This window comes from Rhodamnia argentea, chromosome 7 (assembly GCF_020921035.1).
Source record: "Rhodamnia argentea isolate NSW1041297 chromosome 7, ASM2092103v1, whole genome shotgun sequence".
NCBI classification, from domain to species: Eukaryota; Viridiplantae; Streptophyta; class Magnoliopsida; order Myrtales; family Myrtaceae; genus Rhodamnia; species Rhodamnia argentea.
The window spans coordinates 19,263,455-19,285,041 of record NC_063156.1 but is presented as its reverse complement, the minus strand read 5'-3'; the positions used below and the strand labels follow the sequence as shown (position 1 = coordinate 19,285,041).

Genomic DNA, 21,587 nt, shown 5'->3' with positions numbered 1-21,587 from the left:
GAATTTGAGGGGTTCGGATTATGCACCAATGGCTACCAAATCTCCCTAAATACAGTCTCCTTCAATCAAGATTGATGGCATCCAATTAGCGATTGAAGAGTGATCCTTTGAAGACATGTCCAACGACTAGTTTGGGGGTAAAAGAGTATAAAAGGATATTCATGGTGCTACTACAGTGTAGGATTAAAATCATAAATTCCAAGGTGCTAGAGTTATTCAGATTCATACTTGTCCTTGTGAGCTTTATACGATAATCATTAAGAGTCTTTGTAAGAGGGATTGAGAAAGGATAATATGATCTATCAAAAAGAGTATCATCACTTGTTGTAAAGTTCCATTGATTCATCTAGTGGAATCCAGCAAATCGGCCGTTAGCGTGGGAAAGTGGATATAGGCTTGATCTAAGCCGAACCACTATAATCGTCGTGTGCAATATTCTTTATATCTAAACTCTTATTGTTGTATTTGATATAATATTGCATACTGGTGTTCATATTATGAATTTGCGTACCCAGAAATTGCATACTCTTGTTCAGAATCAAAACTACACATATTCATATTCGGATTTTATGTACATTTTGACTTGATTCTTTTAATTCTATATTTTCTAGTTAAAATTAATTAAAATCACCTATCCACCTCCATGTATGTGATATTGCTAGATACGACAAAACTCACTTAACTTTTTTGAGGACTTCAAATGCATGAAATATCCCTTGCTCATGCACTCGGTAATAAGTGTCATAATGGTGCTAAAGTTCTTCATAAATAGGGTCGCGACCTTGTGAAAGGGGAATGTCGAGCGTGTCCCCTCCTCGTGGGGAAGAGAAGGACCCTCGTTTCTTTCTAGATACGTGGAGGGTATAACGACCCCAGGATCTTTGCCCCGTTATTATACCTCTTTTCTAATTTATTTATTATTTTCTGCCAACTTTTATTCTTTATTTGCAGAAACATAACCGTAGGCTACCTATATAAACAGACATACCAACTACCAAGATGTTTACAAACCTACTTAGATATGTACAAGTGTATCTTATAATATTCTTCACCTTCCCTTAAAAATGTACAATCTAATGCAATACTTCGTTTAAGTAACAAATAGATGTTGCCGCGTTAGATCTAATAATCTCATTTACCTATTATCCGGACTACGTAGTTTATGATGGTGGCTTGAGGCGACAATAAGAGAGGGCGTGAGAGAGAAAGAGAGATAGTGAACCAAGAGAGAGAGAGAGAGATGAAATGGGATAAGGAAAATGGTGAGGGCTATTGGCTATTTATAGCCTCCTTTAGCTTCTTCCCCAAGCCATCTTCCTCGAAAATCGTGCTTTGATTTATAAATATTTTTTTTTGAAAATCATGCAAAGATTTAGAAACATCTTTCTTGAAAGTCGTACGAAGATTTAGAAATATCTTTCTCGAAATCCATGCAAAGACATATCTTTCTTGAAAGTTGTGCAAAGATTTGGAAATATGATTCTTGAAATCCATGCAAAGACATATCTTTCTCTAAAGTAGTGTAAAGATTTAGAAATATCTTTCTCGAAATCCATGCAAAGAAATATATATCTCAAAATTCGTGTAAAGATTTAAAAAAATATCTTTCTAAAAAATGGTGTAAAGATTTAGAAACATCTTTCTCGAAATTTGTGCAAAGATTTAAAAATATATTTTTTGAGACTCATACAAATATTTAGAAATATTTTTTTCGAAATTCGTGCAAAGATCTTTCTCGAAAATTGTGCAAAAATTTAGAAATATCTTTCTCAAAAATCATGCAAATATCTTTCTCGAAAATCGTGTAAATATCTTTATCGAAAACTATGCGAAAATTGTGCAAATATCTTTCTCAAAAACTGTGCATATATTTTTCTCGAAAATCGTGTAAAAGATTCATAAATATTTCTCTTGAATAGTTTTTTAGGTGTCTTAAAGAACAAGTTAATAAAAATTCTTTTGTTTCTTATTTATTTCTAATGTAGGAAAATACGATATGTCACAGAGCATGCTTGCCCACATAAGAAAATGTGGCAAGTGACGGATCGACGACGAACCGAGAGAGTCGACCGAGGCGGGTTCGACTTCGTAGAGGTTCGATGCACTCCGACAACCTTTCCCAAGAGGTGCAAGGCGCTCCCGAAGCCCCGCACTCTATGGCTATGAGTTGGCGGCTATTGACTTACTTTTAATTACAACTTGTATAATCGTAGGGGTCGGGATGAGGGACAGAGAAGCGTTACGGCGGTGTGACCGAGGGACAGCAGTGCTTGCCAACCATGCGTCGTCTAGCTAGGCGGACCTGCACGACCCCAGCCGGGCATGTGCCCAGCACCCTCCAGCGCTAGCCAAACCTGTTCGGCACCAGTTGGGCGGTTATCGGGCTAGTCCTACCTCCGGTTGTTAGTCGACAGCTCCGCCTTGATTGGTCCTGTCGTTGATCATTATGCTAATATATCTAAGATCAAATACTAATTCTAATTTCCTAATAAGAGAAGTTTCGAGCCGTCACAATAAGGATGTTCATTTTGTTGGAAACTCAGTTGAAAACCTCTTGCTACCCAGAGCTAGTGTTGGGTTATAGGGATGGGTGTGCCACCCAAGATGGGCTAGCCCAGCCCATTAACCACAACATAACTACCGAAGGCAGTTTCTTCTTGAACGTGATATAAATTCACGTTTCTTGAGACCCCGTTGACGATCGTTCATTCTAAAAAGAACACGGAGAACGGTAAACATAGAAGAAAGACGGCAAAACTCTTATTTCCCCCATCGTCTTCATAAACAGACAAAGGATCTCTCTCAAAAGCTGCAAAAGAGAATATTTAATATGTGAAAAACGAGATATGTCCATCGTGTGATATAACTCTTCGATCGGTGATTTAAGATGATTTTGGGTTTGTTATTTATTTGTAATATGCTGCATATGTATATGGGAATGCGTTCCCTACAGCTAGCTTGCAAATGTTTAAAGGACTTCATTGAAACTCAACTAAAATCAGCAACGTCCTTTTTCAATCCTCCGATGAACCAAGCGATGGTATGTTCTTGCATCTCTGGTATGTTATGCCTCATATGAAGTTGTTCAAACTCTCTTATGTACTCCTTAATGATTATCCCGTGTGTTGCTCGAGAGAGTTCAACTTAGAAATGAATCTTGCTTATAGTTCACTGGCAAGAACCTTTTCTTTGTAAGCTTCTTCAGTTTATCCCATGACTTGATCTTGCCTTTTCCTTCCCTAAATTTTTTAATTTTCAATTTTTTCTACCAAAGTGAAGCATAATTCTTGAATTTAAGAGGCAATCTTACACTTCTTTTCATCAGAGTGCAACTTTAATCAACAACAGTCGTAAGGATTGAGACTACCTTCAAATTAAGGTGCTGTCACTTTTATTTCGCAATCAATTTCCTCGTGCATCTGTCTTCTTCTGTTAAATCGATTATTTAAATCACCAGAATAGATATATGTTTATTGCACCACTTCGTTCCTAAAATTTTAACCTTGCTAGTGATCACCAACCCACACTGGGGGTTTAAAGAATCGGTGCTGATCGAAGTCCTCCAACGGTGCATAAGTCAAGACCCGAACAAGTTTCTTGGTATTTTTTTAGAGTTGGAAGCATGTTAGCTACGTACTTGACGGTCGTCGAAACGATGAACAGCAAGTTATTTTGCTATCCCAAACATGCGTTATCCCTTGCTGACCCAAGTTGAGCCTTGATTAGGATGGGTATGAAAATAGGTTTTCTCTCCCTCGCCAAGCAACCGCCAAACCCCTCCACTCTGCGGCAACCTTCTCTCTCTCTCTCTCTCTCTCTCTCTCTCTCTCTCTCTTGCTTTCCTATTCCTCTATATGCTTAAATTTTTCTTGAAGGTTTCTTCGTTAATTTCACCGACCACTCCCATCGACTTCTTCTTTCATGTGAAGAGTTTTGTCTCGGTGAGCTCGAGTTTAAAACGTCTTCTCTCCCGATCTAAAGTTGGATTTAGATTTTGATGCTGTTTCATTCCGTTCTAGAAATAGATCTGAAATTTACAAGTCATTTTCTATGCTTCCAACCTGTTGATGTTGCTATTGTCCTTATATAGTGATAGTGCTTGGGACGCCAAATCTAGGCGTGCGTCACCTTTTAGTAAAATTATAGTTACTGGAGAAGGAAATCTCGATGTGTGCTCATCAACGATATTGATACGGGATTAGGTGATCGGCCGTCGATTATACTTTGATGCTATTATGGACCCGACTTTGTGAAATGAGCAAATCTCTGCAAGTTATATCAAGTTGATTTATCTTTTCTATTTACTTGTTTTGTTTAATTTTCATGTTTATCTTGAAGTAATCTATTCAAGTGAAATGAAAATTTCTTTTTGACCAAAGCAAAAAAAGTTGAGCCTTGATTTTATGTTTCTAGTTGTTAGGTTTCGGTTGCGACCAATAATTTGCAACGAAATCGAGACGGTCATTTCACTTTGCCTAGTGATATCACGTGCCTTCTTCGTTGGGGCGCCAAATTTCCAAATGAAGCTAACATTAACTAGGAAGATAATGAACTAGAACAGCTGAATGAAAAAGCATATACAAGACATGATACGATGTAGCTGTCAATATCAACCTATTCCTAGCTCAAAAAATTGTCCTGAGGGCAACTTTTGCTTTCCTTCGTTTCTTTCTCTCTAAACTTGAAGAACTTAATCAGGGAACCACAAATTGAGCAAGCTCTGCTCTTCCAACAATCCAAAGTCATAATCAGGCTTCAGGAAATCAAAGCTGGGGCCAACTCCTTCAGTCTCTTGCATTGGATACGAGCTCGCACTCATCGTCTTGTTCATCTCCCGCATCCTGCAGCGCCCATTGGCTGGTATCCGAAATCCCTGGTGGACCGAGGCAGGCTCAAACAGGTGTCTTCTCGAGTCCCACGTCCTCCCCCTAATCATCTCTTGAGGAGAATGTAGATTCCGTGCCTCCGCCCTCAAGAAATTAAACCTGGGACAGCCAGTGTAGTTCGTGGCATTGTCTGTTGGAGGATCCCGAAACATTGCCATGCTCGTGGGTATGTCCACCTCAGGAATCGTAGCTCGAGAGTTAGTATTACCATTCGGGCTCGTATACATGGGTTGACAAAGTAATTCATTACATATTCCTTCAGAATTATCATCAAATGTGTCGCATGACATGCTGGTCGCTACTTCATCATTCACTTGTGCCTTCGTCGCATTCATTTTATGATCCTTCAGGTTCTCGGGCCAGGTTCTGAGATCGACTTCCAACTTGACTGGGTACATGATCCGGTCGAATTGTGTATTATATTCTATTCCAGTACAGTTATGGTTGGCAAGTTCCATCAGTGTTAGCAATTCTCCATCTACGTCGGATCCATTATACATCGGAGTCTCAATTTCGATTGAAGTTCCACTGGCAACCACCTCGTTGCTCTGCACAGATTCAGGACAAATGCAATTGTCGCAACCATCACGTGAAGATCCGATTTTGTCCTGTGAATATGAATTTTCTCCAGGTGGAATGAATTCAATATCGCAAGCAGAAATCACAGATTCAGGTCTCAGAATTAGGCCAGGGAACACTGATTCGCGCCCATGCTCATGTCTTTCTACTTCACATTCAACGTTTTGCGACTCCGTTCCTCTGTTTTCCTCGGTTCTTGTCTGGTTCGGATCTTCAGCTCTACGCAGTAAATTGCACTGGGTCCTCATTCTTTCCTTGATATGATCACGTTGCAAACTTGAACTATCAACCACGCAAACTCTGGAAGGATCGAAGGCGTCTACATCGACCTCCCTCAACGTCACGGAATTGCCAACCGAAGACGACGCACTCCTGGCGGGCGAACCGCTGCGACACTGCGTGGAAGAAGCCAAATTCCCTGGGAAATTCACTCGCGCCAGAGGACCGTACATGGCCCGCGCGGCCTCATCGTAAGCAAGAGCGGCCTCGGACGCCGTCGCGAAAGTCCCGAGCCAGAGCCTGCTGGCTCTGCCCTGACCCGCTCCGGAGATCTTGTCGATGGGTTCGCGAATCTCGGCGACCCACTTGCCCCAAGTCCTCTGCCTCACGCCCCTGTACCTGCACACCGAGTTCTCGGGCCCGCCTTTCCCACGCATGCAGCCTTTCTTCGAGCCCTTCGCCGGCACTCTGCGAGCCGCCTTGGCGGCTCCTCCGCCGTCCCCCTCTCGGACGCCGACGTGGCTGTTATAGTCCTTCCACTTGGCGAGCGTGTCCTGAACGGAGTCGCAGCCGTTGCGCCGCTTCTTGAACCGCTTGTCCCCGAATCCCCCTATGGAAACGGAAGCCTGCTTGGTCGGGTTCATGCTGATGCTGGTGGCGAAGTTCAAGTTCATGTCTTTCTGCAAGATCTCGCCAAAGGGTTTCGACTGTTCTTGAAGAACGTTGAGCTCAGCTAGGGTTTTACCTGGGGGTTTAAGGAGACGACCCTCTAGAAACCATTTTACATTTGGCTTTGCCCTGTTTATATATATCAGCCGGCGGCCGCAGCAAGTGAAGTCAGCGAGGCGATTGGTTGAGATAAGGTGGCTTTTCTTGGGGACGAAGTATCAGGACGCGAGATGGGACTCGGCTCTAGCTCTAGTCAGGACTTTCGTGACAATTTGTGGCTCGGATGACGTGGCGAGGCGTGATTGGCCTTTGCCTTCGTGCTCGTACACGTGTCACAGTCCCTTTTCCTGCTGCCACTCTGTCCCACGTCATTTTCCTTTGGGACGAAGGCTCTCCTTCTTTTTGTCTAGTGGCTCGACCCACCCGGGAAGCAGCTTCCTTTATGGGCTTGACCCGACCCGCCTCTCTATGCACTGATGCACTCCAAGTCCACAACAACACCGTGCCTATATTTTTGCGCTACTTACCAAAAATTTACTGAATTTATTGCACGGTCCCCACTTTATTCTTAAATATTTTAATTTTAGCCAATTTAATTTTAAACCTTTTAACGATTTGTCAATATTATTCTTCAGACCAATTTTCGTTTTCTTATGAGGCATGGTCGGCGCCGATGTGGACAATAATAAAAAAATAAGAAAAAATAAGAAAAACGAAAAGGGAAAAAAGGAAAATAACAAAAATAAAAAATTACGAAAAATTGTACACATCAAGATCGATCGTGCCATATAGAACAGTCGGCATCCACGTCGATCATTGTCGAGCAAAATTGGATGGAATGACTGCATTAACAAATCATCTATACGTTTAGGATTCAATTGCCCAAATTATCAACAAAGAAAATGATCAAATTAAAATGTTTTAAGACTGAATTGGCATCTATACAATAAGTATAAGAATTTTTTGGTAATTTTTTTCTATATTTTGGTATGATTGATTGTGTTTATTTAATACCATTAAAAATCCTAAAATGGTATATTGAGAAGAAGTATTTACCTCAAATTAATTTTTGTTTCACAAAAATTCCAAACTAGAGTGCACAACGACACATTTACCCTAGATTATTGTGTGTCTCACAAAGAGTTCCAAGACATTACCGTTGGCCCAAATCTACCTCTATTAGAATGCATATGTGTCTATCTCTTCATTATTTAAGGATAATTTACATTTCCATGATCTCATAGGCAATCATTCATAATTCTTAGGAAATCTCAAATCAGACCATTTGTACTTGCTTCAACAAAGGAAGTATGAGTCTCTTCTATAGAAGAACTTTTTTTGTCTTGGTCCCAATTCAAAATTAAACAAGTCCGAACTAATTGAATACATGCCACGTCATATGTGTCATCCTCCACATCATGTCAATTTTGCAGTTGTTGTTCATGTGTGGACACATGCATTTTTAAGGAGATATTGACAGATTGCTAATGGATGATAGATTTTATTCGGGGTAGCAGCCTAAGCTTCTTAGCAAAACAAAAATCAATGCAGGGTAAATGTGTCATAGAGCATCAGTTTGAGATTTTTCTGTGGAACACTAATTAGTTTGAAGGTAAAAAGTGTCATGGGTGCTATTAGTTTAGAATCTAGGACTGTATTCACCCTTGTCTTTAATGTACAATGATAGTGGGGTTTTCTCAAATATCGTAAGATTTACCAACGTAGAAATGATATAAATAATACAAAAAGGAAAAAAGAAATGATGCTAAATATAAAATTTCCCGATTAGAGACATACTATTTTAACGAAACTACTTCGACAAAAGGGATTAGAGGAGGTTAATGAAAGTAAGAAGGCTTTTCCTTTTGTGTCCGTGTGTTCTTTTCAACTATCTTTTAGCTTAATCAGTCGCTGAGGTCTGTAGATATGCTTTGCCAAGAAGATCAATGCTCCGTCGGTTCCTCGTGGCTGAAACCCTTGCTTTGAAGGAGAGCATGTCGTTGATGAGAACGATGCATGAACGGCAAAGTACAGGAAGAGGAACTCAAAAACTGTTCTCCAACTCTTGGGCCGGACCGAAACGACACGGACAGTCCGGACAATTGTTGAGGATCATCGCCAGCTCATGGTCCAATCGCAGGGGGTGTCTTTTGCCCATGGTGGTGGCCAAAGCCCATCTGAACTTTTCCCTCTGTCCAAATTGGTTTACTAAGGTCCTCCGTTCTCTTTGGTCTTTGTTGTGTCTCAATTTCGAACCTTTATGTGGATTGAATTTTGATAATTAATAAAAGTAATACGTTTGGGCCATTTGGCGACTACAAAAACAAAGAAAAAAGAACTTTATGGACGCTTTATTCGACCTCAGCAGCTAGCTCAATGCCTCAAATAAAGAGAAGAGGGAAATGTGCCGTTTTTCGAAAAATGTGCCTGATAAAAAGAGATAATTATGTTTCGTGAAAAATGTCATGTGTTTTCCAAAGAATTTTTGAAAAAATCATAAGGAAAAAGAAAAAAAATCGATATTTTACTAAGACCTAAAAGTAAACTGGAAAAATATTTTCTGATCGCTTGCTTGGTAAAGAAAATGTCATTTGATTTCCCTCTTCGTCATTTGTCGGAAATTCTCGACGTGAACCTAGTCGTCCTATGTGACATGACTGGTGATAATGTGAATCGAATCTTTTAATATTTTAATATGTTTTAAATTTTTTTTTTTTCCTTTTTTTTTTCCTTTTCTATCTTCCTCTGCCATCGTCGTGTCCAGTGACCGGCCACGGACGAGGGACGAGCCTCGCTAGCCTCGGGCAAGACTCCATCTCTCCGTATTCGGCGAAGTGGAGCTCACCCATGGTCGGTGAGCTCGAGCCTTGTCGAGATTGAGCGAGGCCGAGCCTCGGCGGCCTAGAGCAAGAAAATCATTATTGGTGCTTTTCCATTAGTGGAATTTTTTTTAACTAGTTTATTCTCTGTTGATCAAATGCCGGAAAATATGAAAAATATTTTTCCGCAAGAGAACATTATTTGAAAGAGGGATTATGAAGCCTTAATCTACAATTGTGCTGGGCGCCTTGGAGCCGCCCAGTTAGAACGACTCTAATCTCAATTTCATTCGACTATCGAAATTGCATTTACAAACACCAATAATTAATAAAATGATAAATTAAAAAAGTTTAGTGCTTCCCAAATTATTCTCCCACCCAAAGAACTAAAGAATAATGAAATATCACTTAAGTACACAAAATGCTTAAACCCCAAATAAAAAAAAAAAACAAATAATTTACTAAACTCTTTCCTTCTTAATTTCCGTTCTTTTATAATTCTACACTGGAAAAAACCCTTTCTCTTCTCATTCATCGGGAGATTCGGCCCTCGCTTCGTCGTCCTTAGCTCCGGCGGCTACTTCCGGCTTAATCTCCTCCAACTGCCTCAGAACCTGCTCCACGTCCGGCCTCGCCGGCGGGGACGGGTCGACGCAGTGGAGGGCCAGCTTCAGAGTGTTGAGCAGCTCGTCGCCGATGGCCGGCGTCTCCCTCATGAGCTCCAGATCAAACACCTCGTTCGTCCACTCCTCCTTCACGATCGACGCCACCCACTGCGGCAGGTCCTCGCCGTTGGGGCCCTCGCTGGGGGACTTCCCGGTGAGGAGCTCCAGGAAGACAACGCCGAGGCTGTAGACGTCAGTCTTGGCAGTGGGCTTCTTGGTCTTGGCGAGCTCCGGCGCGGCGTACCCGATTGCGCCGGCGGTGGCGACGACGGTGGTGGAGGCGGAGGTGGTCATGAGGCGGGAGAGGCCGTAGTCGGCGATGTGGGGGACGACGTGGTGGTCGAGGAGGATGTTGGTGGAGGTGAGGTTGCCGTGGACGATGTTCTCCTGGGTGTGGAGGTGGTGCAGCCCACGTGCCACCCCGACGGCGATGCTCATTCTCGTCGGCCAGTCAACGGTGGTCTCAGGTCCCCGAGCTGCACCAAGTAGGCAAGTACTACTTTAGATAACTAGTTAATTACCAAACGTGGATGGTATTGACTCTGTAATTACTAACACTTACCGTGGAGAAACGAAGCGAGGCTTCCCATGGACATGTAATCGAACACGAGAAGCTTCTCTCCCTTGGGACCCAAGTAATAGGCCCTGAGCGCCAAGAGATTCGGGTGTCGAATCCGGCCGAGAGCGCCGGCCTCGGCTTCGAACTCCTTCTGTCCCTTGGTCATCTTCTCTCTCAGTCTCTTCACCGCCACCTCGTTCCCGTCCTCCAGCGTCGCCTTGTAGGCGGTTCCGTATGCGCTCTTCCCCATGATCTCTGCCGTAGCGCACAGCAGGTCGTCGGCCGTGAACACGAAAGGCCCATCGAAGTGGACCAGCTTCCCGCCAATGTCGCCAGACTCGACCTCCCGGGATGCAGTCGCCTTCTCGGAGATCCCCCCGCCGGCGGCGGCTTTCTCGGGCTTCCCGTTCTTCTTGGAGGCCGCCCTTTTCCTGATCAAGCAGCAGAGCAGGACGAGGCAGAGCAGGAGCAGGATCGCTAGGAGGATCCCCGCCGCAATGAGGACTATGTCTTTGGTGCTGAGGTGGCGGCCTCGGTGACTAGACCGCTCTGGGGATGGAGATGGAGGGGCTTGTTGCGGCGGAGAGCTGGCCGGGCATGGAGTCGAAGTGCTGAAGCCGCAGAGCTGGAGGTTCCCCACAAAGGAGCTCGAGTTGAACCTCCTGGAGAGAGCGGTGGGGACGGCACCAGAGAGGTTGTTGTAGGACACATTGAAGGAAGTGAGATTGGGCAAACTGACCAGCGAAGCCGGGATTTGGCCGGTGAAGTTATTCTCAGAGAGATCGAGCCGGACAATGCTGGAGAAGTTACCGATGCTCGAAGGTATTGGCCCCTTGAAGTGATTGTTCTTCAAATTGAGCTCAGAAAGGTTCCGCAACACGCTCAAATTCTCTGGGATTTCGCTGTCGAGGCGATTTCCCTCTAAGTCCAGCACCGCAAGAGACGATATGTTGAAGAGGCTGGAGGGCAAGCTTCCATTGATGGCATTGAATGACAAGTCCAATTCCTCGAGTTCAGAAAGCTCCCCTATGTCACTTGGTATGGTTCTTCCAATCTGGTTGTGGCTCAGAGAGAGTATTTTAAGTGTACCCAACTTGGTGATGGAGGCCGGGATCGGTCCAGAGATGTTGTTGTGGTCAAGAGCAAGAATGGCGATAGCAGCAGACCGACTGACGACGCTCGGGATCGGCCCAGAGATGGAATTGAAGCTCAAATTGAGCCGCAGCAACTTGGTGGAGTTGGCGAGGCTCGGGGGAATCGTCCCCGATAGCAAATTATTGCTCAAGTCGAGAGCCTGAAGGAGAGGACAGTTACCGATGGAAGGAGGGATAGTCCCCGAGAGTCGGTTGTTGAACAGATAGACCCCTCGGAGGTCGGGGAGGAACCCGAGGGAGAAAGGGACGGTGCCGGCGAGGAGGTTGTCGTGGAGGCTGAGCTTCCGGAGTGCCCGGAGCTGCCCGATCTTCTCGGAGACCCGGCCGCCGAGGCCCTTCCAAGGGAGCTGCACAGCGATGACCTGGCCCTTGACGCACTTAATGCCCGCCCAGCCGCCGGAGCACGCGCCGTAGCCGCTGTCGTTCCAGCTGCGGAGGACGCCGAGGGAGTCGATGAGCTCGTGCTTGATGGCCCGGAGGGCCTGGTAGTCGGCCTGCGTCACGACCACGCCGTCCCACTGGACGTGCCGCGGATGGGCGGCGGCGGAGGACGGGACGGCAAGCAGGAGGAAGGAGAGCAAGAACCGGGCGTAATCATGTCGAGAGCACTCGCGTTCCATGAGCAGGAAGATTGGAGGCGAGCGCAAGGAGGAGGGGATTGAGAAAGAGCTGAGAAACAAATTTGAACGTGGAAGTTTCTAAATCTTTCTAGGATTCCTTCAACCCCACCAATCCCCTTTTCGTCTCTCTTTTCACAAAGTTTTTCTTGATGGGAAAAAAGAAGCAGAGCGAGTTTCTTTAGAACGACATGAAAGCGCAGAAGAGAAGCGACAAAGGAGTATTTGAGAAAGCAGAGAGAGAGAGAGAGGGGTCGCTGCTCGTTGGGGGGTGGGGAGGAGGTCTGACAGAGCACGTGAGAGAGAGGTGCGCGCGCGTGTCTAGGTTGCCGGAAACAACTATTTCTCTCCAACTGAAAGGGCCCCCGCCCATACCCACCCTCCAACGGCTACTTTCTCACTGCGCCAGGGACACGTGAATTTGTGCATATTTATGCGAACGGTCATGTTGGGACTCGGAAGACCAGGTCTTGTTGACCTTTGGAGCTGCTGCTTCGTCCCAAAATCCCCATCAACGGCTATATTCCGGGTCGGCCTTTTGCTGGTTTCGTTTGACCCGCCCGACCCAAACATGGTCTTAACAGGGTGGATCGGGTTTCCAGACACGGTAACGTTAGACCCTACCTAGAATACACGGGCCGCTTTTGCTTTTTGTCTAGTTACAAGATTCCGGGCATGCGCTTCGCGCGTGACTTATCATTATTACGTTGATTTTGTATGTTGAGTTAGTTCCTTTTTTTTTTATCGGGAAGTATAGTTTCTCACACGACACAGACGTTAAGCATAATCGAGTTCGGAACCATTCCAGTAAAGATTGGTGCTATTTTCAGGTGAAAATGGAGAAATGAAGGGTGGTATTGTGCTCCTTTTGGTTTCTCACATCATGTATGTACGAATGTTGGACTAATTCTGAAGAAAAATGAGACGTCTTAACTTTTCCAATAACATGTTAGATAAATTTTTGCTGTGATTGTTGTGGTTACATAGTCTCCGAGCCGGATTTTGAGTACAGCGTCTCAAGACTCGGAATCTCAATTGCCCAAATCAATTAGGCTAAGGGTCCAGCTTGTTTCAAGAAAACTTATTTTTCTTGGTTTTCGACGTTTGGATTATTTAGCAAAAGGAAAAATCTTTTCATAATCAACAAGAATTCTATGCTTAAATTCAAGAGACTTTACTCTTATAAAAGTTAGAAAAATCATTTTTCAAGATACACTTGGACTCCTACACTTGAGTATGGGTCCCTCCAGAGCAAGCCAGGGACCCTGACTACATTGGCCCAGGACCTCCGTGACCGAGGTCGGTATACCTACGCGTCAATGTTTGGTTCCCTGACAGCCATGCCCGGGACCCCGACAGCCGTGCAAAAGTACAATTGAACATGGGAACAAAATCTTTAAAAATGATCTTCTTGTAAATCATTTTTCAGCCAAATTGATTTTTGGCGACACAAACTCAGCCCTAAGCTCAAATCGTTTCTGATATGATGATTCCACTGAATAACGGACATAGTTTCCAAGGATTGGGTTCTTAGGTCCGGCATGCTCACGAAAACCAGGAAAATGAAACTTTTCACGGGAGTGTCGGCGACGATTTGAAAAGCGTGCTACGTGCACAGCAATGGGGATGCCGTACGCAATCAATGATGATCGGATGATTTATCGTCGACATTTATTCGCAAGAGCTTCCGGTACCAAGAGCAATCTCGGAAACACGCTGCAACCTATACCGCAATTTTTGCGGGATGTGGAAGAAAAGCAAAGGTAAAAGGATCGAAATGAGATTTGGAGCCCAAGATCAGCACAAATGTCAACTGGGATCTGATGTTGAGGCAGTTATTCACGTTCTAGCATATGGATCGGCCGAAATTCCGGACTATTGCCCCCAATGTCGGCCGCGACACGACACGACACTCTACTTTGATCTGGTTAGGATGATTTGATTTCTGTTGTTTAGAAGGAGCCTAATACTGAGAAAAGCAAGTCGGATCGGGCAAGAGGGCGCAGCATGGTAATTTCCAGGACACCCAACAAGTACACAGAAGTGCATATGAGTCTCCACTTCACCAGGATCCTGATCTCAATGTAATTTGCCTAAGGGCACACATGCACAACCTCACAGCGAAACCCTCCCCTCTGTATGCATACTAACAACCTCCCTGAAGAAACCGAAGATGACGCGCATAGCATGAATTCGGTCGGACTGCCGCCACTCCTCAAATCTTACAAGATATCAGAGCCAATCCACAAATACGCTACGGAGAAGCTGTAATAGTCTAGCATGGCTAGCCACATCACCAGCTTGACTTTTCTAATGTTAGGACACATATGACATAATATCTCTAACTTCAGGAACTCCGCTAGAAGCGAAAAGACCCAACTTGAAAGATTGAGGGGAAGAATTACCATTAATATACACTCCTAGGATTTCATACACTACACAATCATCAAGGGCTCCCCATTTGTGAGGATAAGACTTCTCTCTCCATTAAAATAAACTTTGCTTTAAATTGAAGGGAATCTGAGTCAATGCACTCACAGGACGAGAAGATGGTGCCCATGACTTACAGAAAACATCAATCGAAAGTTAATAGATGAATAAACAGCACGATAGGCAGAGTTCGTTTAATTCCAGAGAAGGCTGGAGACACACCAGCCATATTGTTTGACATGCAGACATATACTGAGCCTACTTTCAGAATCTAACATGTCCTGTTCCCCAATAGTTTGATTGAATCCGGACATCAACAAGAAGGCATTTTCTTCTCAAAACTAAACCAAGTTTATGAGTTGAATGAAAATGAGATCGAGTACTGCAATGATTTACTATCTCTTTCCATAGATGTACTCTTCATGCGGGTTAAATTGAAGAAAATACAAGCCGCCAATGCACTCATCGATCAGACAGTCCCACAACTTTTAAGTTTAGTTACACAAGCAGTGTAGCTTGATCAGAAAAGAAAGTTGGAATGCTTGAGGCTACTTCACATGGACCACACATACACACACAGCCTAAACCTTCTATGCACGACTCTTTGTGTGAAGACACCAAAAGTCTACCAAATCATGTATCTGCATGCTAAAAGCTATCATTGCATTTAATCAGGACAAGGACAAGAAGATATATCGTCTAAACTCAAAACCTTTCGCCCGAGTCACCCTTTCTCATCATAATAGCAACTAACAAGAACAAACAGAGATTCCCAGCACAAAGAATCATATAGACCTCCCTTAGCACAAAGTGAATAAATCATGTGCATCCTAGATAACTATTGCATAAGCCAAAAGATGATTTTGATTAATGAATAGCACCTTCTACTCTGTCCATCTTCAACAAAGCTTGATAGAAATATCAACATTTGACTAGTATCAATTTATTTGATCTTATTTCAACGAGCAATCACAACAACCATCTCACATCAAAATCTTAGTCAATGAAGTTCCTGAAATTCTTATTTCCAGCAAAGGCGCCATGAAAGATAATGTGAATAAAAATAAGAGTTGTCGATGCAAGGAATATAGCATGACAGTTGCCCTGAGGTGGTCTTAGCCATGATTTGATTGGGTCGCCATACCAGCATGGACATAAACAGGAGTTATAAGATATATAACAACTGCATGATGACAAAAGATACCCCTAATGCATCTTCAAAGGACATCTCAGTGAAAGTTTCCACTCCTTATTTTCGACAATTCATGGAACAACCATGTCACGAGACAGATCAGTAATGTAGAACAATGTTGTCCCTGTCTCGCAACCCCGTAATTCCCAGGCAGATATAAACAAACAGATCGGGCAGCAATATCTTCCTAATGTGATGTAATCCTGATAGATGCAAACAATTGCAATTGGATGAAGAACTCCGCACATCAAACTCATAGGATGCACCGCAGAGAACGCATACAAAAGACAATGGAGCGTCCCACATACAGCGAATCAATTGAATGAATCAGAGTATTCATAGTTTCGTATTCTACAAAAAGGTAATCACTTCGATCATGAAAGTAACAGATCCACAAACATAGTATCCAGATCCTACAAATCTACGAATGTAAAGCAAAAGAATTTCACTTACACGATTATTTCTTTTATCTACTGTAAATGCTAAAACCCAGCAGGTCCGTCCCGATTGGATCTGATCCGATCACAAACGATCTGGACCTCAGACGCGGGCGGCGACAGCAGGGGCGGCTGCGGCGGCGGCATTGGAGGCAGCGCCGCCGAGGAAGGAGAGGAATCCGGTGGAGGGGTTCTCCTGCTCGTCGAGGAAGAGGTCCTCGGGAACCCTAAAGGCTCCATGGGCGCAGACGACGGCTACCCCGGCGAGGAGGGCGGAGATGAGGACGGATCCTACGCTGGTGAGGAAGATGACGACGACGCTGAGGACGATGAGGACGCCGAGGGTCTCGCGGTCGGAGTAGGTGCGGCCGAAGAGGACGAGGGGGGAGTCGGCGGGGCGGAAGAGGTAGAGGAAGAGCCAGGCGGCGAGGAGGGCGGCGAGGAGGAGGAGGGAGAACGGGTTGGTGACGAGGGAGAAGGCGAGGACGGCGGCGACGACGGTGAGGTAGTTGACGCGGAAGTAGGAGTAGTTCTTCCGGACGCGGAGGGCCGCGTCGGAGAGGGAGTCGGGCTTGGAGAAGGCGGAGCGGTCGACGAGCTCGGCCCAGGGGCGGCGCTGGGAGAGGCCGTGGTTGAGGGAATTGGAGAGGTGGTTGATGAAGGAGCGGAGGGCCGGGGTAGCGATCGGGGGCTGCGACTGGGCGGAGCTGGCGGCGGCCACGGCGCCGCCAGTGGTGGGTTGGGGGTTGGAGATGGGGAGGACTGCAGGCGACGACATCTTCGCGGCGCTTCGATTTGGAGTTTCCGTGAACGCGTCGGATTCGATGCGAAGTTGGAGAAATATCAGATTTCAAATATGGCGTTGCAGAAGAGGGGAGAGAGAGAGAGCGAGAGAGAAAGTGCTGAGGAAGGAGGAGAGAGACGCGCTTTGTGGAGGGCGATTGCGCGTTTTTCTTTTTTTATTTAATTTATTATTATTTTTTTTGCCATTTTCTTAATAGGAGTTGACTTTTTTTTTTACTTCGTCGTTACGGTTAAGGATGCGCGTTCCGCTTTTGACCGACCGAGAGGAAAATGGTGAAGAGTCAATTTAGGGGATTTTTACTAATTCTGATTGCGGGTGCCTTGGCGAAAAAATCTAGGATTTCTCGGGTGCTTCGATGGACAGGAAAAACTAAAATGCGATAAATGAAAGCGGCGAGGATATACTTCCTTCTGTTGACGATAGGGGTGTCAAAAAAGCTCACATTGGGCCGATCCGACCCGGCCCAACTCAAAAATTCACCCTAGTTTTCCGGCCTTTCAAGGCGGCTTGGTACTGTTAGGATCGGATTGGGTTGAGTCGGGTTTGCCCGATTCCGACCTTTTTTTTCACCCACTTTTTTTTAATTTATTTTATTTTCATTTTTATTTTTTATATTTTTTCATTTGACGGACATGTCAAGTGATTTTAATTCAAAAAAAAAAAAAACCGACCCGACCGTGCCCGAAGAGGGTTCGGGCCTAGTTGAGCTTGGCACCGTTTAGTTTCGGGTCGGGCCGAGGCCCTGCACGACCCGACCCGTTGACACCCTAGTTGACGGAATCCCAAATTTCTCAGTACGGTTCTCTTAAATTCTTTGTTTTAAGAAATTAACGTGGGATGTCGCTTAATAACATGGACGAGATGAAATATATACACCAAAATAAAATGATAGCCTTTCAAAAAGCGTTCATTTAAGCTCCTATTGGCAAGATGATTATGCATAAAAATGACCAATTGTTGGCCAAATTGCAAAATAGAAAGCTCAATCTTCCGCGTTGGAAGGAAAAATAACACAACTTTTCCGAAGTCCCCGAAAAAAAAAAAAAAAAAAAGCCCAATCTTTTGTATCTCGTCAAGAAAATAACCCGACTTTTCACAATTGTCAAAAAGTAAAAAACCCTGACCTTTCACTCGAGCTATAATAACGACACATGTTACAAATCCATCCATCTCTCTATTAAATCAACATGTGTCCCCCTACATAGCTCGTTATACCAAGTGCACAATGGACTATGTTAAGCACAATTAATTGTGTTTGGTCGTTTGAATTTTTAGTCAAGATAGAACTTGATATGATATGATAAAAAATTCAAAGATTTTGTCATATCATGTCTACTGTTTAGTGAGCTGCAGATTTAAGTCGGATAAGCAGAGGCAATGAGCGGCCGAGATCGACTCTATTTCGTTGAAACATTAGGATGCTTTAAAAATTATTCAATGATGAGTGAGCTATGGCAGAGGTTTGTGTCATCTAAATTCGAGCACAACATAGATAGAGCGGACCCCGTAAAACCGGGGGTCTTGATTTGAAGTTGAATTCTTTGAAATGATTCGCTAGCCATACTTGTTGTTTTGTTCGAGTGAGCAAACAAGTGCTGAACAGTTTAATTATTCAACATCGTTCCACAAGTTGGAGAACATGCAAGTTGTCCAAGAGAGCCACTTTGAAGGTCGATGATCAATCTCGAGTTCTTCATAACATAGCGAAACCCCTTTCAAATGTTGAAAATGTTAAAGAGATTAAAAAACAAGGGATGTGATCCCATATCATGCCGTAGAATCAATCAAATAACAAGGTTGTGGAGATATCCGACTTTGTGATCGGAGACCCCAGCTTGGTGCCACCGGAGAGGCGGCCACACTTGACGGTCGTCGTTGCTGGAGAGGCGGCTTCACACCAGAGAAAAGGCCCAATGCAGAGGAGATGTAGTGGTTGAGGGAAAAACCCGATTCTCCTCGTGTCTGCTCTCTTGAGAAATCCCGATTCTTCACGTGTCTGCTCTCTTGAGAAATCTTATCATGCTCTATCCCATTCCCTCCTCTAGGATTTTTTTTTTATTCAGTCTGTATCCCTATTTATCCTATCTTGAATAACTACCAAACACGTAATACGATAAAACATATCATATTTAATAGTTAAAAAACTGTAGAGGTGTATCGTATCCATCAATGACAGACAGTAACCTCACTCCAACAACACGTAAAAGTTTTCAACCTGAGTAAGCTAAAATGAAGACATTTCTCGCATGAGTAGTGGACTTACATTTTGAGAATAGCCTAGCAATAAAAGATGCCAATTAGTCAATATCTACGGAATCTGTCGAGGTCTACTACAATTTATTCTTCCAATTTAATAAAATAATTCGTATTGGTTGTGTAAAATCAGCTTATCCCAAATCAAACGTATCACATTGGCACCCCCACTGAATATACTTATAGTTAAATATGAAAATGAGAATACCATCGACAGAATTTAGTAATAAAAATAGCAAAGTTCCACTTGCCGGAGAATGCTTTTCCTATTAAATGACTTAAGTAATTCATTGCTTATTTAATGTATTAAGGCTACGTTTGATCGTCTAAATTTCTCGTCAATAGAAAAGGGAATTACTAAAAATGGATATCATTCTTATGTTTTTGTAAGGGTTAATACCATGAAAAATCCTGAAGTGGTACACCTATAATAAATTTACCTCGAACTATTTTTTTTACCACAAAAAAACTTCAAACCGGTACACCTATGACAAATGTACCCTAAACTATTTTTTCGACTACAAAAAATTCAAATCGGTATATCCGTGATAAATTTATCCCCATACTAATTTTTTTTACCACTAAAAAATCGAAATCGGTACGCATATCACAAATTTAACCTCTGTTATTTTTCGTTAAATTGAATTAGTACCACGAAAAATCCCAAATTGAAACACATGTGAGAAATAGAGGGGCAAAACCCCCAAATATTTTCATCGGGTAATTGCCATGTGTCATCTAACTCAGCAATTTGAGGATAAAATTTAATGGAAACTAACTCAAGTTAAATATGTTACAAATGTACCGGTTTGGGGTAAATTTGTCAAAGGTGTAGCAGTTTAGGATTTTTTGTGGTAAAAAAAATAATTTGGGATAAATTTATCACAGTAGTATCGGTTTGTAGTTTTTCGTGATATTACCCTTTTATAATTTAAGTTTTATTCTATTATTATTAATTTAATAAGTTTGCTATTCGAGAAAAATATACCGTGAATAAAGAAAATATCCACATTTATCCCACCTCCTCCACGTGATATTTTTATTTGGGTTATATCTTCTATATATCCCCTTTTATCGTATCTTGACAAAACACGAAATAAGATAAATTGATTTTTACCTTGGCTATCAGACGATGTAACCTAAGCGAGTTTCAAACTTAATTGTTTCCTTTAGGCCAAACTTTCTTAATCCAATTAAATGGTGAATTAGTCAAGTTTAGCGTTTAATGTGATTATCAAATACGCCCTCAGAGGAAAAAAAGAAACAAAGAAAAGAAACAACCTATGATGTCGCAATAATCCTTTCATGCGATATGTAAAATGAAAGAGGACATGAAGTGGCGAGGCTGTCGACGAAAGTTCGCTCGAGCGAACACGAAATGGGCTTAACTCGTTCATTCGCACTCGACGTGGGGACAGACTCATCTCAACCCATCGTACGCTAGTGCAGATCCCTTAGAAACTTCACCCTTCAGCAATGGGCTCTCAACTTGGCTATGTAAAAATCTCGATTTACACCGGGCAGAGAAGAATAGGAGTTCTGCTATGAAATCGCCATCAAAGCGGGAGGAGCATTGCTATCGCCCCCGAAAGGGAACCACGAACCACTGAGAGACTGCACGGTCTGTCGCCACCCTATAGGAGGATGCATCTGATAAAAGTTTCTTCCTTTGAACTTCAAGCCTTACTTCTTTAAGGTGGGAAAGGTACGTGGATGAATTGTCAACCGACTCAACAGGACTCTCGGGTTTGGTTTCCTTCAAACTTAAAAAAGTTTCAATCTTACGTGCTAGTTCAACAATGAAAGGACGTGATTTGTACCGGCCAAATGGATCGACCTTGCCCCCCTTGCACTCTATATCTATCTCAATTTCACCATCGGACATTGGGAAAAATATCACCGCCGGTCACCACCACACGGCAGATGAATAGCATTTTAAACAGAAAAACTCGAGCAGAGCTCCCGTGCAATAAATTCAACTTTCGTAAAGGGAATAATAAACAACCTAGTTCGCTGTGATTAGGGATAAACATTGAATAGCAACATCATCCCGGGTTTGACAGAGCCAATGGAGCCCGAGAGAGATGAATCAAGAAGAGACTTTTGCCTTCCTGGGAAGACGGTCAGAAAAGGCGAAATTCTTTTGATATCTTCCCAAATGACCGCTATTTGACGCAAGAAAAGGGCAAGTGAAACATGCATCCTTGCCCTCGCCAATGCTGGCTTTTTCCGACATTCCATGAGACCCTGAGCTAATTGAGACAGACTTGTAGAGTTAAATTGGGAAAGAACTACGTCCAAGG

General features: G+C 43.5%; 2 protein-coding genes across 3 annotated transcripts; both read right to left on the bottom strand.

Annotated features, from left to right (window-relative positions):
- Nucleotides 1-9,439: 9,439 nt before the first annotated feature.
- Nucleotides 9,440-12,789, bottom strand: LOC115745868 (probably inactive leucine-rich repeat receptor-like protein kinase IMK2). 2 transcript variants are annotated; one of them, XM_030681483.2, is made up of 4 exons: nt 10,400-12,789; nt 9,689-10,313; nt 9,614-9,644; nt 9,440-9,581 (listed from the first exon to the last, which is right to left on the bottom strand). In XM_030681483.2, exons 1-2 carry the CDS (start codon nt 12,168-12,170, stop codon nt 9,700-9,702), a joined length of 2,385 nt encoding a protein of 794 aa, XP_030537343.2. In that variant the 5' UTR covers nt 12,171-12,789; the 3' UTR covers nt 9,440-9,581; nt 9,614-9,644; nt 9,689-9,699. The 2 variants fall into 2 exon arrangements, with proteins under 2 accessions (XP_030537343.2, XP_030537342.2); XM_030681482.2 differs by having other exon boundaries at nt 9,440-9,638; nt 9,679-10,313.
- A 3,298-nt stretch (nt 12,790-16,087) lies between these two features.
- On the bottom strand, nt 16,088-17,135 carry LOC115745870 (PRA1 family protein B4-like). Its single transcript, XM_030681486.2, has one exon. The coding sequence runs from the start codon at nt 17,002-17,004 to the stop codon at nt 16,330-16,332; it is 675 nt and encodes a 224-aa protein (XP_030537346.2). The 5' UTR covers nt 17,005-17,135; the 3' UTR covers nt 16,088-16,329.
- Nucleotides 17,136-21,587: the final 4,452 nt, after the last annotated feature.